We start from the raw sequence: 16,789 nt of genomic DNA, 5'->3' as shown, positions 1-16,789 counted from the left end.
CTTTCTCATACATTTATGCACCATGCAGTTAAACAGAAGATATTGAAATTAGTCGTTACACATTTTGCCTCAGTTTAGACATGAGTTTTTGAAATTTGAAAATGATCAAATTAGGCAATTAGTGTGGGAAAAAATTGACTTGGAACCCAACACAGGAAAGAATTTGGATTGTTGAACACCCAAAATTATCTAAATATTTTGTTAGGAACCTCAATTACAACTGGGTCAAAATTGAGGGAAATTTTCTTGGCAATAAAGTACCTGTTACTTGATGGCTTGAAACTGCCTCAACTGCAAAAACAACAATGGTGGCCAATATTTACTTGCAATGATGCAAGAGTACAAAATGATAATGTAATACTTGCAATGTAATGGTTTCAAACTGGTAGTAAGAAAGTAACAAGAAATTGATAATGACTCATTTTGTCCAAGTTACCAATTTTGCCCCACTTCACTGTAGTTATTTCATTTGACAAAATAACGAAAATAGTGAAAAAAGAAAGAAAGAAAAAGATTCGGTTTCAAGAAAGCATGTGAGCATAAAATCAATAATTCTAAAGCTGGAAAAAAAAAAATGCTTTGAGCTGTTGAGAGATGTAATTTTATAATTAAACCTAAATTCAAAATTTAAGTTTTGTAACATACTACTGACTTGCTCTTTCATAAAATAAAACCAGTTTTCAATGCCCCACTAAAATAATGAAGTTCACAATGGCAATGTATGTGTGTGCATATTTGTGGTGTGTAGGTGTCTTTAATGGCCAGTGGTCAATCTAAGGTTACTGTGCTCAGTCATACATTGAAAGAAGGAATCTGAACTAGAGACAATAAATAACTTCTTTCTATTAATCTCTTTATCTTTATATACATCCATAGTCTCTCTCTCTCTCTCTCTCTCTCTCTCTCTCACACACACACGATCACACATACAAACACATTTTTTGGAATGTTTTGTTGTTTTCTGTTAATGTCCCAAAAGAAACTACAATTAATTCCCATGGGAATTGTGTCTGCTTTGGGAATGGATAGTGTTTTTAATTGAATGAATTGATGTCCCTAATGTAGTTAAAACTATGGTTATTTATCAAAAAAGAGGATCTATTACATTTTTAAAGATATATTTGTTTATTGAAAGAGAGCCTCTGCATGCAAGATTGCTGAGAAGTGGGGCTTCCCTGTATTAAGTGCTACATATCCTTCATAGCAGGAGGGCCCTATATCAAGTTGATGCCTGGGGCAAATTACCCTTCTCGATCCCCTATAAATCTGGCCCTGATCACACACACTCACACAAAGCAATCTTTATATCCAAATTAATTTGGACGCTTTGTTACAACACCAAATACTATGGTAATCACCTTGAGAGGAACCTCTCATATGGACGCATGGTGCATACATATTTATATCGTTGGCAGGCAAAAATCTATTAAGGCAAGTCTATTATGGACACCAGAACTGTCAGATCGTGTGATTTCAATGGTGCTAGGAAAATTTTGTTTCAGAAAATTCTGTCCCAATAAATTTGGTCCCAGACAATTTTTCAAATTGGTATCCAGTTCATTTCACCCACGAAAGAGTCCGTTTGCCCACACATCATTTTGCTCATGATGGGGTCTGGTTGCCTACATGTCATTTCACCCACAGGATAACAAATATTTCCAATTTTAAGAAACCCTGATATGGTTGCAAAATATTTTAAAAGTGAGAAAAACAAAACAAATTAATTGATGAAGTTAATAATGTTTACTACTTTCATAAGTTTAGTTCTGATGAGACAAAGAAACTGTGGTACTGTGAGGTCTGCAATACACATGTTCATACAGAGAATAAACCAGATGAACCTATAATTATTTCAATAGTCAATAATCAATATCACGAACCAACATGAAATGCAGTGGAAGCATGATTCGCCATTTCAGCATTAAGAAAAAAGTTGCAAGATGGAGTTGAAACAAGTACTTGAGTGCTTATTTCAGAAACTACAAATGATATTAGTGAGAATGCGAAATATGAACCACTGTTGCAAACAGTTTCTAGAAGTATTACAAACTGGCACAATAAAGCTTTTGGTTACCTCTTCATCAAACTGGATTTCAAGTGCCTGAGTCTTTTAAATATTTGGAAGGCAATGATTTGTTCCTGTAATACAACACAGGCAGTAATGATGAAAAGAGGATTTTAATCTTTGCCTCTAACGAAGGTCTTCAACAACTGGAAAACACCTCATTTTTAGGAATGGATGGCACATACAATTCATCACCTAGTGCATGGTATCAATTTTCCACCATTCAAGCTATCATAAATGGTAGGTCTTATCCTCGAGCTTTCATTCTACCACCAGACAAAACACAAGCAACATATGACAAGACTTCTTGAAATATAAAAATTGCAGCCCAATACTAAACCTCGTCAAATATTTAACTTCGAGCGGGTAATTTGTAACAGCTGTTACCATAACTTTACTGGAAGCACCAGTGTAGGTTGTTTATTTCATTTTTGCCAGACAGCTTATAGGAAATTTTGCTAACTTGGATATAAAGTTCAATATAGTACTGATGGTTCTTTTGCCACCAGAAGTAATTGATACTTATGAAGATCTTTGTGAGGACAAATCAATTCCAATAGATTATATAAGCTATTTTGAGCTGACATACATTGGACCAAAGAGAAGAAGACGAGACAGACAAGAAGAGCCCTTGTATCCGGTAATGTTTGCAGTTGAGTAATTCAGGAATTGCCTCAGAAAAACAATGCTCTTGAGGGGTTCACTCAGTGTTGAGCACATCAATAAGCAATCACCTAAAAATCTTGAAGCTTACTGATGCTCTTTGAAAAGAAGAATCCCTTACACAGGCCAAAATAATTCATGCCCAAAGAGGAGATAATCCACAGAAAAAGAGAAAATACCAGTCAATAGATCCTTGCGCAATCTTTTGGTAGTAACGATAAATTAACTTTCCTAAAGGCAATTTCTCATTCATTAAATTCTTTGATTTAATTTTCAGGGACAGAATGTTCCCAGACCTATTTTCCTAATTTTTTGTTTAATATGTTTGATAAAAGGAAATATCATATATGTATTTTTTGATGGTTTAAACATGAATTAACCTTATTTTTCTGCTGGTTTAGACATGTGATTTTTATATTTTTATAAATAAAATTATTATTCTATTTTGTTTTTTTATTTATACTGATTAGTTAGATCAGTGTTTACATGAGAAGTATATTAGTAACGCCTGGGATCAATATTTTCTGGGACTGACTTTTCTCGGACCCACTTTTCCTAATTTCCTGTGTAACATGTCTGATAAAAGGTAATATTATAAATAAATTTTTTGCTGTCTTATACATTGGTTTATTTATTTTTTTCAATAAAATTACTCTTCTATTTAATTATGTATTTTTAAAAATTTGTTTAATTGATCTTTTCATGGGTGGTTTACGAATAATTTCTGGGACTGAATTTTCTGGTCACCGATTTCAATGTACTGAACCTCTTCAGTGACAGCTGTTCATTTACCACATAGCAAAATCTCACTGTCAGTGATATTTAGAATTCCAGTGACTTTTCAATTATTGATGTCAGCAAAAGCCAGCTATCTTATATAAAACATAAATATTAGCAACAGAAGCTATATTAATAGCAATCTCCCTACCAATGATATATAGAATTCATAAAAGCACCATACAGCTATACCTGCACCTATGTAGAAAGTTTCATTTAAAAATACCCTTTATTGCACTTCTTGGACTGCCTATGGAAGTAACTGAACAACATCTGCGAACATTTAACAGATTTTATTATTGCATATAAAGACAAACTGCATTGGCCTTTCACAAATAACAGCAATAATTACAAACCAGGAGAGAGGTACTGCTTGGAGTTTGCAGCAAGCTGTTGGTGTGGGAACATGTGGATTATCCAACATAACTGGAAACAACTGTGCTATATTCATGACGATGGAAGTTCCTGTCATCTATCTGTGCCATCCGTCTTAGTTCCTGTCATCTATCTGTGCCATCTGTCTTAGTTCCTGTCATCTATCTGTGCCATCCGTCTTAGTTCCTGTCATCTATCTGTGCCATCCGTCTTAGTTCCTGTCATCTATCTGTGCCATCCGTCTTAGTTCCTGTCATCTATCTGTGCCATCTGTCTTAGTTCCTGTCATCTATCTGTGCCATCTGTCTTAGTTCCTGTCATCCATCTGTGCCATCTGTCTTAGTTCCTGTCATCTATCTGTGCCATCTGTCTTAGTTCCTGTCATCCATCTGTGCCATCCGTCTTAGTTCCTGTCATCTATCTATGCCATCTGTCTTAGTTCCTGTCATCTATCTGTGCCATCCGTCTTAGTTCCTGTCATCCATCTGTGCCATCTGTCTTAGTTCCTGTCATCTATCTGTGCCATCCGTCTTAGTCCTGTCATCTATCTGTGCCATCGTCTTAGTTCCTGTCATCTATCTGTGCCATCCGTCTTAGTTCCTGTCATCTATCTGTGCCATCCGTCTTAGTTCCTGTCATCTATCTGTGCCATCGGTCTTAGTTCCTGTCATCTATCTGTGCCATCGTCTTAGTTCCTGTCATCTATCTGTGCCATCTGTCTTAGTTCCTGTCATCTATCTGTGCCATCCGTCTTAGTTCCTGTCATCTATCTGTGCCATCCGTCTTAGTTCCTGTCATCTATCTGTGCCATCCGTCTTAGTTCCTGTCATCTATCTGTGCCATCTGTCTTAGTTCCTGTCATCTATCTGTGCCATCCGTCTTAGTTCCTGTCATCTATCTGTGCCATCCGTCTTAGTTCCTGTCATCTATCTGTGCCATCTGTCTTAGTTCCTGTCATCTATCTGTGCCATCCGTCTTAGTTCCTGTCATCTATCTGTGCCATCCGTCTTAGTTCCTGTCATCTATCTGTGCCATCCGTCTTAGTTCCTGTCATCTATCTGTGCCATCCGTCTTAGTTCCTGTCATCTATCTGTGCCATCCGTCTTAGTTCCTGTCATCTATCTGTGCCATCCGTCTTAGTTCCTGTCATCTATCTGTGCCATCCGTCTTAGTTCCTGTCATCTATCTGTGCCATCCGTCTTAGTTCCTGTCATCTATCTGTGCCATCCGTCTTAGTTCCTGTCATCTATCTGTGCCATCCGTCTTAGTTCCTGTCATCTATCTGTGCCATCCGTCTTAGTTCCTGTCATCTATCTGTGCCATCCGTCTTAGTTCCTGTCATCTATCTGTGCCATCCGTCTTAGTTCCTGTCATCTATCTGTGCCATCCGTCTTAGTTCCTGTCATCTATCTGTGCCATCCGTCTTAGTTCCTGTAATCTATCTGTGCCATCCGTCTTAGTTCCTGTCATCTATCTGTGCCATCCGTCTTAGTTCCTGTAATCTATCTGTGCCATCCGTCTTAGTTCCTGTCATCTATCTGTGTCATCTGCCTTTCTGTGTTATCTGGTTGGTAAAAATACGTGCCAGATGGATTTTATAGGGGGACCAGAAGTAGAATTCCAGAATGTTTGAGAAAACCTGTCCATGCCATCACTTCAAACTGATTGGTAGTTAATAGACCAATCATGTAAAACTATGGTGGTCCACTCATGAAGTCTGACTGATTATCTAGCAGTTAGGTTTCAAATCATCGCTACACTGGCACTGTCATAATTTTTGCTATGGCATCCTTTTATATTGATGTCATTTTCCTTTAAAACGTCAAATAAACTTCAAACAAGCTGTTCAGCACCATGACCTATTAGGTTGTCAGATAAATTCATTTGTTTCTTTCCAGTGAATAAACATGAAAATATTTTTATTGTAATATTTTATGTTTTTTGTAGCTTGTTTCTTTCTCTACAACTTTTGTATATCATTTTTGAAATGATGGTGTGCAAAGTAGAAAAATTGAGCATTTTCAACACCTGCTTCTCTCTGCTTTAAATCAAGGTTTCCCCGATCACATCCATGTTTGCAATGTTCTCCATCTTCCTCAACTAGCCTACAACATATTTTCCTTACCACCCCATTTCCACCATTGTATCAAACATCTATGCTCCATCTCTGACTTCCATTCTTCATGGGTATGCATACTACATTATTGAGCTTCTACTGTCTCACACTGGTAGTATTTTAGGAATTTTTCATTTGTGATGCATTTGTTCCTAGAACTTTTTAGTATGATCCCAAGGCAATGTCTGTGGAGTATATCTGTAGTTCTATAGATTCTGCTGATCTTTTCCCTCATCTTATGGATCTAAGTCACTGTCAGCATGTTGATTCTGTAGATAGGCATAGTTAGTTCCTTGTTGATAGAGGAAATAGGAAATACAGGTGTAGCAAGATTTGAAACTGAGTCATCAGATTATGATGTAGTACAACCTTTTTCACTTGAGAGGCTGAGTTAAGGACCAATCAGCAGCCAGACTTCACGAGATAGATCATTCTAGAGTCTTCTGGAACGTTTCAGTACTAGGGTTCATCATCATCATCATCATCATCGTTTAACGTCCGTTTTCCGCGCTAGCACGGGCTGGACGGTTCGACCGGGGTCTGGGAGCCAGGGGCTGCACCAGGCTCCAGGTTATAAAAAGGAATGTTTTTAGTGCCAATCTTCAGTGTGTGACAACTCATGGCCCAGTCACACACTCTTTTGCTGTTTATAATAGAAGTTTCTATGGCTCTGGATATGTCCTTATAGTTGGCCAATATGAATCTAGTGTGTATATTTGTCTCCCGTCTTGGCAAGCTTAAGTACAAAGCTTTTGTAATCAAGTATTTATGAATGCTACAAAATTATTCTTTTAATTGTGCTGATTTATGGAGACTTTCTAATTCATGACTGACTAACCTGAAAACTACTTGTGTGGTGAAATAAAAGTTACTATTAAATGTTTTCAAAGTATTGTTGTTTTCACATGCAACCTTACCTACAAATAAATTAGTGACACTAGTAATGACAAAGCTAATATCCAGCTATCATGACTAATTATTGAATTGAATTGTGAATCCCTTCTACTTTCCAGAAACAATGTCTAAACACAATCCTGCTGACCTTCTTAACAAATAATTTTGGCTGCTTTTTCATTCAGGAAAGGCTAACTGAAGGTATTTAAAACCTAACAGACCAACCAAATCAAATTAGAGCACGAGAAGCCTACAACATATTTTCCTTACCACCTCATTTCCACCATCGTATCAAACACTAGTGGAAACTACTATTGGCTATTTTCATTTTCCCTCGAAATAGTAGTTAAATCTGGGTGACTGCATCAAGAATTTTTTTTCCAGCTCAGTAGTTTTGTCTTTCTATATTTTTTCATTTCTTATTGACCCTATTATGGCATCTTCTTTTGTTCCTTCAATTTCCTCAGAAAACAGCATTATCATTCACATCGCCATCTTGGACAGAGGACCCTTCGATTTGGTTTCTGCAACTTGAACCCAACTTTGCAGCTAACAAAATATCTTCTGATACATGTCAGTTCTATTTACTAGTCAGTGTTTTGCCACTTGATTTGAGTAGTGAAATTAAGGACTTGATCACTAGTCATTTGGACCACCTGTTGTATCAAAGAATAAAGGCAGAAATTTTGAAACATGCTTCTATGTCCAAGCAGAAGAGACTTCATCAACTCATCCATATGGAAACTCTAGGTGATAAACGATCTTCTCAACTAGTGAGAAGAATGTATGATTTGGTTGAAGACAATCCACTTGAATCTATGTTACAGCAACTTTTCTTTTCCTACTTTCCACCTAATATGCAAGCTGGTATAATGACCACAAGGGAGTAGAGTTTTATTAACCAATCAGAGGAATTAGCAGACAATATTATGGATATTTCTTCTCCAAATATCAGTAATACTGAAATTTATCTTCTTTGTTCTGTAAGTCAACTGATGAGAAACTGCAAGACAAGATGAAGCAGTAAGAGTTTCCACGGTTCTACCTGCATTTAAATTCCCATGGCAGGAGAATTTCAAGAAAGCGATTTTTCAGCCCTTGTAGAAATTTCTTGAACTTTCTGTTGGTATCACATTCGTTTCAGAATGGATGAACACAAAGTCAGCTGTTCAACACTGGGAAAACACCATCGCCAGAGATGAAATGTGACTAGATCTCTGAATGGATTATCAGTTTGTCATGTCTTTTTTGTCTACACCTTATTCAGGTAATGTTTATTAGTTGACACTGGAGCAGCTTGTCGCATATAACCTGATTCATGTAAGCCACCATCCATCATCCTGCAAGTTGTAAATCATCCTCCTTTTCCTACTTTCTTTAAATCTGGACCTCAATTTAAAGCAACAGTTCAAATGGATATTTGTCATTGCCAACCTACAGTATCCTATCCTTGGTGCCGACTTCTTGCATCATTTTGGTCTTGTTGATTTGAAGTACAGGTGATTGATTCAGAAACCGAGAAATCACCATAGGGTGTGTATTCAAAGCCAACTGTCAGTTCGCTTTTCTTTGTTCCATCAGTGTTCAACTGTTTCCATGAGGTTCTTCAGAAATTTCTGAGTATCACTCATACTATTTTTTTAATAACAAGAGTCTAGGGCACTCTGTTATTCAGTATCTTATTACAAAGGGATCTCCTGTCTCATCTTGACCAAGACGTCTCATCATAGACAAGCTTAAAATTGCGAAGGAAGAATTTGGTCATTCAACCTTCTAGCAGTAACTAGTCTTCTCTGCTACATTTAGTCCTGAAAATGTCTGAAGGATATTGGTGTTCTTGCAGAGATTACAGGTGTTTAAATGCCTTAACAGTTCCAGATAAGTATCCTATTGTTGTGTGAAGAAAATGAAAAGAGGTTCACCTACCTTCCTCTCTCATCGATGCCTGTCTAGCAGTAATCTCTCCAGCGATCCTGCCCTACCCCTGTCACCTAGTATAAGCAGCTACTATCTGACCAACTTGGGAATGAATTCACTGATGTCAATTCATGATGCCTGCGGTGGGCAAAAAGAGGCCAACACTCGCCTCTCTCCCCCACTTCCTCTTCCGGTCAGCCCCTTGATGTCATGACCCTCTTCTTCTGGCTCATCCCCACATGCCACTTGATCTCAAAGATCGCCTCCTCACTTCACTCCATGTCGAAATCTACCACCTACCTGGGTGAGCGCCTTGCATGTTGAGATCTTCTTAAACTGGGAACCTCATTCTCTTCCTCTTCTCCACAATCATCATACAACGAAGCAACAACCTTACGAACATCTAAGACATGATATGGCATTCCATCCACAGAAATGCTTTTGGAATTGACAGCTGTTACTGTTCCACTGAGTTGTGCAGCATGCCTTTGGTGGCTTGGCCCAGACTTCATCACCCACCTCCATGAAGACAGGCCCTTTCTTTTCTACAGGGCATCTCGATGGTTTACTCGGATGCTGCCATTCATATTTGAATATTGCTCTATGTGGCATGGAGTCTTTGGCCTGACCTGATTGGGGTGACATGTTGTACCAGAATACTGCTTTCAGTGGTGAGACATGTCCCCTCTCCACCATGGTCTTCATTGTTCAGTGATGTCTCTCCACAATTCCATTTCACTTGGCTTGTATGCTGCTCTGAAAAAGTGGTACACTTTCCACCTGTCAAGCATCTCCTTCAGCACCTCCAAACAAAACGCTCTGTTGTTGTCCATCAACAATTTGTCCACAGGGCCCCACTCTAAGAATACCTCATTTAGAATATGTGCCATCTCGTCTGCAGTGCCTCCAGCAGGCAAAATTGTATGTATTCTTATAGAGGGGTCCTGTGGACAATTGCTGATGGACAACAGCACAGCATTTCGTTCAGAAGCACTGAAGGAGATGGGATTGTGAAGAGACATCATTGAACAATTAAGGTCATGGCAGAGAGGGGACATGTCTTGCTGTTGGAAGCAGTATTCTGGTACATGTCGTCCTGATCAGGTCAGGCTGAAGAGTCCATGCCACATAGAGCGATATTCAAATATGAATGGCAGCATCCGAGTAAACCATCGAGATGCCCTGTGGAGTGGGGTGATGAAGTCTGGGTCAAGCCAGTGGAACAGAATAGTGATGGCTGTCAATTCCAAAAACAACATCTCTGTGGATGGAATGCCGTGTCATGTCTTAGATGTTTGTAGGATTGTCGCTTCATCAGATGATGATTGTGGAGATGAGGAAGAGGAAGAAAATGAGGTTCCCAGCTTAGCAAAAGCAGTGTACTCTCTCTCTGTATAAGCCTCTCTCAAGTGCTGCTCAATCTTTGCCATGCTCAGTTGTTCTTCATTCATTTCGAGGTACAGTGCCAGTGTGCTCCCCTCCAAATACAGCACCATGAGGCTTGCTACATCTTCAATGCCTTGTGACCTGGCCACAACTTTGACCTTTCAAATCCAAGCTACTACGTCTCCTTCACCATAGAAAGGGATGATGACATCATTGCTGATCTTTATCTTCACTGCCATCATATATTAGAGGACAACGATATCTGTATACGATTGCTGAAATAAGTTGTCATGTGTGGGAAATGAAAAGAGTCTCACCTGCCTCTTGTTGAGGCCTGCCTAGTAGTAATCTCTCCAGCGATCCTACACTACCCCTGTCACCCAGTGTAAGCAGCTGCTACCTAACCAACCTGAGTGCAAATTCCCTGACATCTGTTCACGACGCCTCCGGCAGGTAAAAGTAGGCTGATGTTCACCTCTCTCCCCTTTCATGCTTTCTCTTCTGGTTAGTCCCTTAACCATTGACGTCACCTATTCCACATATTCATGACTTTTCAGCTTTTTTACAGCACAGTCTTTTCGAAGTTTTATTTAGTACATACCTACAACCAAATTCCAATTAAATCAGCTGACATTCCTAAAACAGCTACAACAGCTTTTGGACTTTTCAAATTTCTTAGCCGATAAGCAATCTTCTCAATTAATGCTGCTAATATCTTCCAAAGGTTTATTGATGAAGTCATTCACTTTTTAGATTTTGTTTTTTCCTACATTGACGACTTATTAATTACTAGCACTACAGAGGAGTAATATTTTCTTTATTTGGAATAACTTTTTACTCGATTTGGTGTAATAGTTAATCCCAATAAATGTCTGTTTGGTGTTTCTTCCATCACATTTTTGGGACATGTCATTAATAAAAATGGAATTAGTCCTTTAAAAGAAAAAGTTGATGTTATTCTTGATATTCCAGTTCCTGCTTCGTTAAGGAAGTTATGAGAATTTCTTGGCCTTATTAACTTCTACAGAAAATTTATTCCACCCTGTACTGAAACAATTTTCCCTCTAAATGAATTATTACGTTGTTTAAAAAATTAATGAAATATCATTAAATTTGGCTGAACTGCAATTTTTCGAGGATATTAAAGACAAGTTAACTAAAGCTTCACTTTTAGCCTACCTGATCCCAAATGCGCCATTATCATTGATGGTAGATGCATCTGGCATTGGAATCAGAGTGGAATTGCATTGATTTGTTCAAAATGCTTGGCAACCACTGTAACATATTTACGCTGGAGTCATCACTTGTAGTGTACAAATGAGAAGTTATTTGATGTAGAAATAGCATTTCTTGTTCTGCATCAGGGTAGCTATATGTAGATGGTCAAAAGTAGGATGAAACTATAATAACATCGAAGAGAAAAGAATTATATTCACAGACATTATTTGCCAGCAGTGGTCTGTGACACAAACAAAGCAGTAATTGAAGTAAGTGACAATGACAACAATGTGTGCTGTTTGCAAGCTCTTAGTGAGTGTCAGAAGCAGGATATGGAAGCCAAGTTAACAGTCTGCTGTCTGAGAGGAAGAAAGGTAAGAATTGCATTGACCTTTCCCATTCAGCCAAAAGATACTCTCGCTAGCTGGCTGAAAACCAAAGAGAAAGAAGCGAAGACCTCATTTGGTTATATAAGGTTTAGCCAGGAAGTAGGTCAAACCTAAAACAAAGGATTGACAGTTCCACGACCACATATCTTCCAGCATAGACATAAGACACAAAGGATCAAACATTTGTCTGAAAAGCAACTGGTGTGTGGATTTGGTTTTGAATCTCAGCTGAGCAGAGGAAAGCGATCTCCTACACCATTTTCTTTTTTTTTTTTTCACCTTCCAAACATTTAAAACCAGCAGAAACGATAGATACAGCAGCTTTGTAAAAGAACTCTTAGTGGATCTTTTCCTTTTGAACGGCAGTTTGTAACATAATTTCTAGGTAACAAAAAAATTTTAAACTTCGTATACTGGTAGAATGTGTTTATAAAACATCATTTTCTCTTGGCTTTATTCGAGAAAATTCTCTAGGTTGTAACATATTTTGTCTAAAATTTCTTGCATTTTGGCAATTTTAACCAATCAATTACCTCCATTGATGTAAATAATATTCTGTGCATAATGAATATGTCCCTCCTTTAAGAAATAGATTGGGTTTATTTACATTTGTGAAGAAAAAAGATACCCTTCTCTCACCCCTAACCCTAACCCTAACTAACTCTAACTCACCCTAAATCTAAAATAGATTGAAATGCAGTAGATCGATACCAGGGTTATAATTATGGGTGACAATTTCATACGACACCGCTAAGTTTTTTATAGCGGTGTTGTATGAAATTGTCACCCATAATTATAACCTAGTATCGATCTATTGCATTTCAATCTATTTTAGATTTAGGGTTAGAGTTAGGGTGAGTTAGGGTTAGTTAGGGTTAGGGGTGGGAGACGGGTATCTTTTTTCTTCACAAATGTAAATAAACCCAATCTGTTTCTTAAAGGAGGGACATATTCATTATGCACAGAATGTTATTTACCTAAATGGACGCTAGTGATTGGTTAAAATTGCTGAAATGCAAGAAATTAAAGACCAAATATGTTACAATCTATAGAATTTTCTCAATAAAGCCAAGAGAAAATGATGTTTTATAAACACATTCTACCAGTATACGAAGTTTAAAATTATTTAGTTACCTAGAAATTTATGTTAAAAACTGCCGTTCAAACCGAAAAGATCCAGGATTTGTATTTTAATGTGGTTTTGCATTATTCATATATTATGTACATACGTGTTATAAAGTATATTTATTATCCGATGCTGTTCAAAAGGAAAAGCTGCTTATTTAGTTCTGAAACTTTTTCAACATTTTTTAGTAGGGCAACATTTTACAATTTTTCAGATCATAAGCCATTGACATATGCACTTGTAAAAATTAACACTTCCTTCTCCAAGCTTAGATTCAAAACCAAATCTAAGGATTCTCAGTCGTTCAAACCACCATGATCAACAGGCACGAAAAAAGATTTTTTTTGTTCTGCCAAAAATTGATTGATTATCTCATTCAGGCATTTTAGTATCAGTAAAATTAATTTCAACTCGTTTTGTTTGGCCTAGTATGCAGAAGGACATTTGTAATTTGGTGCACCATTGTATATCTTGTCAAAAAGCTCAAGTTCAGCGCAATTTTAAAATGCCTTTAAGCATTTTTGTTACTTGGTCCTTCACTGCAAGTCCAAGATAAAATGTATCTTTTGGTATGCATAGACCGTTTTTCTAGATGGTCTGAAACCATACTTATTAAGGATAATTCTTTTACAGTTTGTACTTTGTATTTCTGGGCCATTTTTTTGTTCATATGTATATCTTTTAATAGTCGGAACTACTGTAGTAAGACAGAAAATTGCATCATCAGATTGTGCAGTTTTAAGTCATGATATACGAGGGTGGGCTGAAAAGTTCATAGGCTGACTATAAAGGAGAGAGGCTAGAGCTGTGCGAACTTTCAGGCATTAATTTCAACTCTTCTTAATAATTGTATTGTTTCTTTCCAGCTAACCTGACATCCAACTATCTGTCAAAGAAAATTACAAAAGTAATTTGTAGCAATTTCTCTTGAAAATGGACAAAATTTGGCACTCTGGCATTAACAAGTACCTGCAGATAAAGGTATGCTGACATAGTTGCTACAGTATGAGATGACACTTCAGTTTTATCAACAATGCAAAAGTGGGCAGCTGAAATTATGAGGGGAAGGGATCCAAGGCCTGGATGTCCTGCAACTGCCAGCACCGAGGAAAACATTGATTGTGTTTACCACATGGTGATGGATGACAGGTGATTGACTATAAATCAAATAGCTTATATATCCCATGAGAAAGTTGAGAATAACCTGCACAATGAATTTGGCATGACAAAGGTTTCTGCTTGGTGGGTCCAAGTCTCTGACACTTGATTAAAAGCGCACCTGATAGAATGCATCGCAGCAAAAATCTGACATCGTTTGAAGCAAGTCTAGCTGGTTTCCTTGAATGTTTCCTAAGTCAGGATCAGTGTTGGGTTCATCACTTTGAGCCAGAGACAGAGAGGCAATCCATGCAATGAAAACACCCCTCCCCACTTGCTTCAAAGAAGGCTATGGTCATTTCATCTGTAGGGAAGGTGATGGCCTCAGTTTTTGGGGATACAAAAGGCATTGTGTTTATTGACTATCTTTAAAAGGGTTAGACCAAATGCCCAAGAAAATTGATGAAGTGAGTCTTAATTCATTAGGACAATACTCAGCACACACGTCCTTGGTTTCAATGGATGCTGTTCGTGACTGTGGCTTTGAACTGGTTGATCACACTCCCTTTTCTCATGATTTGGCCCCATCTGACTATCATCTGTTCCTCAAAATGAAAAAAACAAAAAGAAAAGAAAAACACTTGGTATCACACACTATTTTTCTGTTTATAATAGTAGTTTCTACAGTTCTTACTCAACCTGGATATGTTGTTATAGTTGGCTGATATGAATCTAATGTGTATTTTTTTCTCTTGTCTTGGCAAGCTTAAGTACAGGGCTTTTGAATGGTACAGAATTACTTTTTTCAATTGTGTTGACTTGTGTAAACTTTTAATTCATAACCAACATGAAAATTACTTGTGTGGTGAAATAAAAGTTACTATTAAATGCTTGCAAAGTGTTGTTCTATCATTCACATGTGGCTGTACCTATAAACCTGTGGTGAGTCACCAGTGTAACAAGCAAGCTGTGTAGAATGTAACCAACATAGTGAGAGTCAGTGATTTAAAGTATGAAAGTGTTCATGGAAAATTCCAGTAAATGTGCAATTGAGAAACATGTGTAATAGAATATCAGATGGCAGTTTTTAAACAAAACATTGTAATTTTATTAAAATAGTAATGGGAACTGAAAAATGATGAGCGAAGCGGGTGCATGTGTAGGACTCAGAGGAGAGCGTTAAAACTTATGATTGAAGCTATTTGGTTGTAAGCTTTTAAAAGCTAGCAGAGACGAAGCTAGCTTAGACGGAAATAAACCACTCATAGGTAGAGTTGTGTTGATATAGACTAACTAAATGGATGCTTGCAAGGCAAAGTTGACAAAAATGTAATAGGATATCCATGATGTGGTCAGAAGTTTTCAGTGCTAAGTTGGTGAGAAAAACAAAAAGGCAGGTCCCATCTTTGGAGAACTGATGTGGTTTGTCTTGTGTTCTTCCAATGGCTGTTAAAAAAACGCGTGCTTGCCTATGGGGCGGATAACTGCTTCTAGTATTAATACGTGCCCAGCTCTAATTGGTTGAAGTATGCCATAGCACAACTGTGCTGTGTTATGACAACAAAAAAATATCTTTCTTGACTCCAGCAGTACCCTTGCTCAGACTACAAGTCGATATGAACAACAGTAATGCAGCAAGAAAAAGGAAGGAGAAAAATACAAAGTGAAATGTTCAAACAAGGGAAAAAACATGAATGCATCAAGAAAAATGATATAACAAATGCAAGAAAAGGCAAGTACACAAATGGAGAAATGAAGTTGAAGTATGCCACCACACAACTATGCTATGACGAGACAACAAAAAATAGCTTTCCTAACTCCTACAAACCCATTTGCAACACATTTTCAAATATTGGAAGACAGCCACGACTTTGTCGAACTTCTTCTCCACATCACTCTTCAACTGTGCAGCTTTAGCAATGATACGTAAACAAATCAATGACCTTCAGAATCAGCTCCACCTACCAAATTTGTTGCTGCTGTGTCTCACCAATAATCATGACTTTTGTCGTTTCATTGCTAAATTGAAGTCCAACATTTTGCTCTGACACTTTATAACAAGTCTCGCATTAATTTAATTGGGTCTTGAGGAAAATGAAGACTTTCAGGAACTACTGGAGAGAATTTTTCGGTTTCATCAATTTCTACTGCCAATTTAACCCTAACTACATTGAAGTTTCAAAACCGCTCACCGCCATGTTTAAAAATGAAGATAAAACTTAGCCAAACACCTTCAACAGAAGTTTGTTCTCCTCTTTCAGGACTTGTAAGAGAAGTTGGATGAAACTACACTTCAAGTACATCATCATGTATACGCACCACTATGATTATTAACAGATGCATTGGTTGTTGAAATGGGAGGTATTTAAAACAGCTGGTCAATGAGCCTGATAGCCACTGTCCTTTTTCTCCAAGCATTTGCGACAGATGATGACTGTTACATACTGAGAGAGTGGGGACATATTTTCACCAACTGCACATATAGCAAACCTCTGATTCAATGATTCTCAAAATAATAAATACTAGCTGTCCCCATCAAATATTAGCAAAATTTTCCTACCTTTGCTTCTTTATTAATGAGAAAATAAAACGAGTTTGCAACCAATATAATACTGTTTTGTGCATAGTAATGAATAAGTTTAAAGGTTAAAACCATTTTAATTTAACATAGCAATTTCTCCATTCCTCCTTAAATGTTACAGCTCCCTGCTCTGATAAAAAACATTGCTCTAATGTACACCCAGAAGTCTAGACATTATTAACAG

The 16,789-nt window shown here is 37.5% G+C and overlaps 1 protein-coding gene across 2 annotated transcripts in view; it reads right to left on the bottom strand.

The window, feature by feature from the left end:
- Window positions 1-1,531: 1,531 nt before the first annotated feature.
- LOC118761202 overlaps window positions 1,532-16,789 on the bottom strand; it is a 29,776-nt gene continuing 14,518 nt past the window's right edge. For both annotated transcript variants that reach the window (XM_036498937.1, XM_036498938.1), the window contains exon 3: window positions 1,532-1,683. In XM_036498937.1, coding sequence (XP_036354830.1) covers window positions 1,541-1,683 — 143 coding nt within the window. In that variant the 3' untranslated portion in view covers window positions 1,532-1,540. The remainder of the gene's footprint in view (window positions 1,684-16,789) is intronic.

This window comes from Octopus sinensis, unplaced genomic scaffold (genome assembly GCF_006345805.1).
Source record: "Octopus sinensis unplaced genomic scaffold, ASM634580v1 Contig10558_ERROPOS1192469+, whole genome shotgun sequence".
NCBI classification, from domain to species: domain Eukaryota; kingdom Metazoa; phylum Mollusca; class Cephalopoda; order Octopoda; family Octopodidae; genus Octopus; species Octopus sinensis.
The sequence above is the reverse complement of the archived record's forward strand: the minus strand, read 5'-3'. Positions and strand labels throughout refer to the sequence as shown.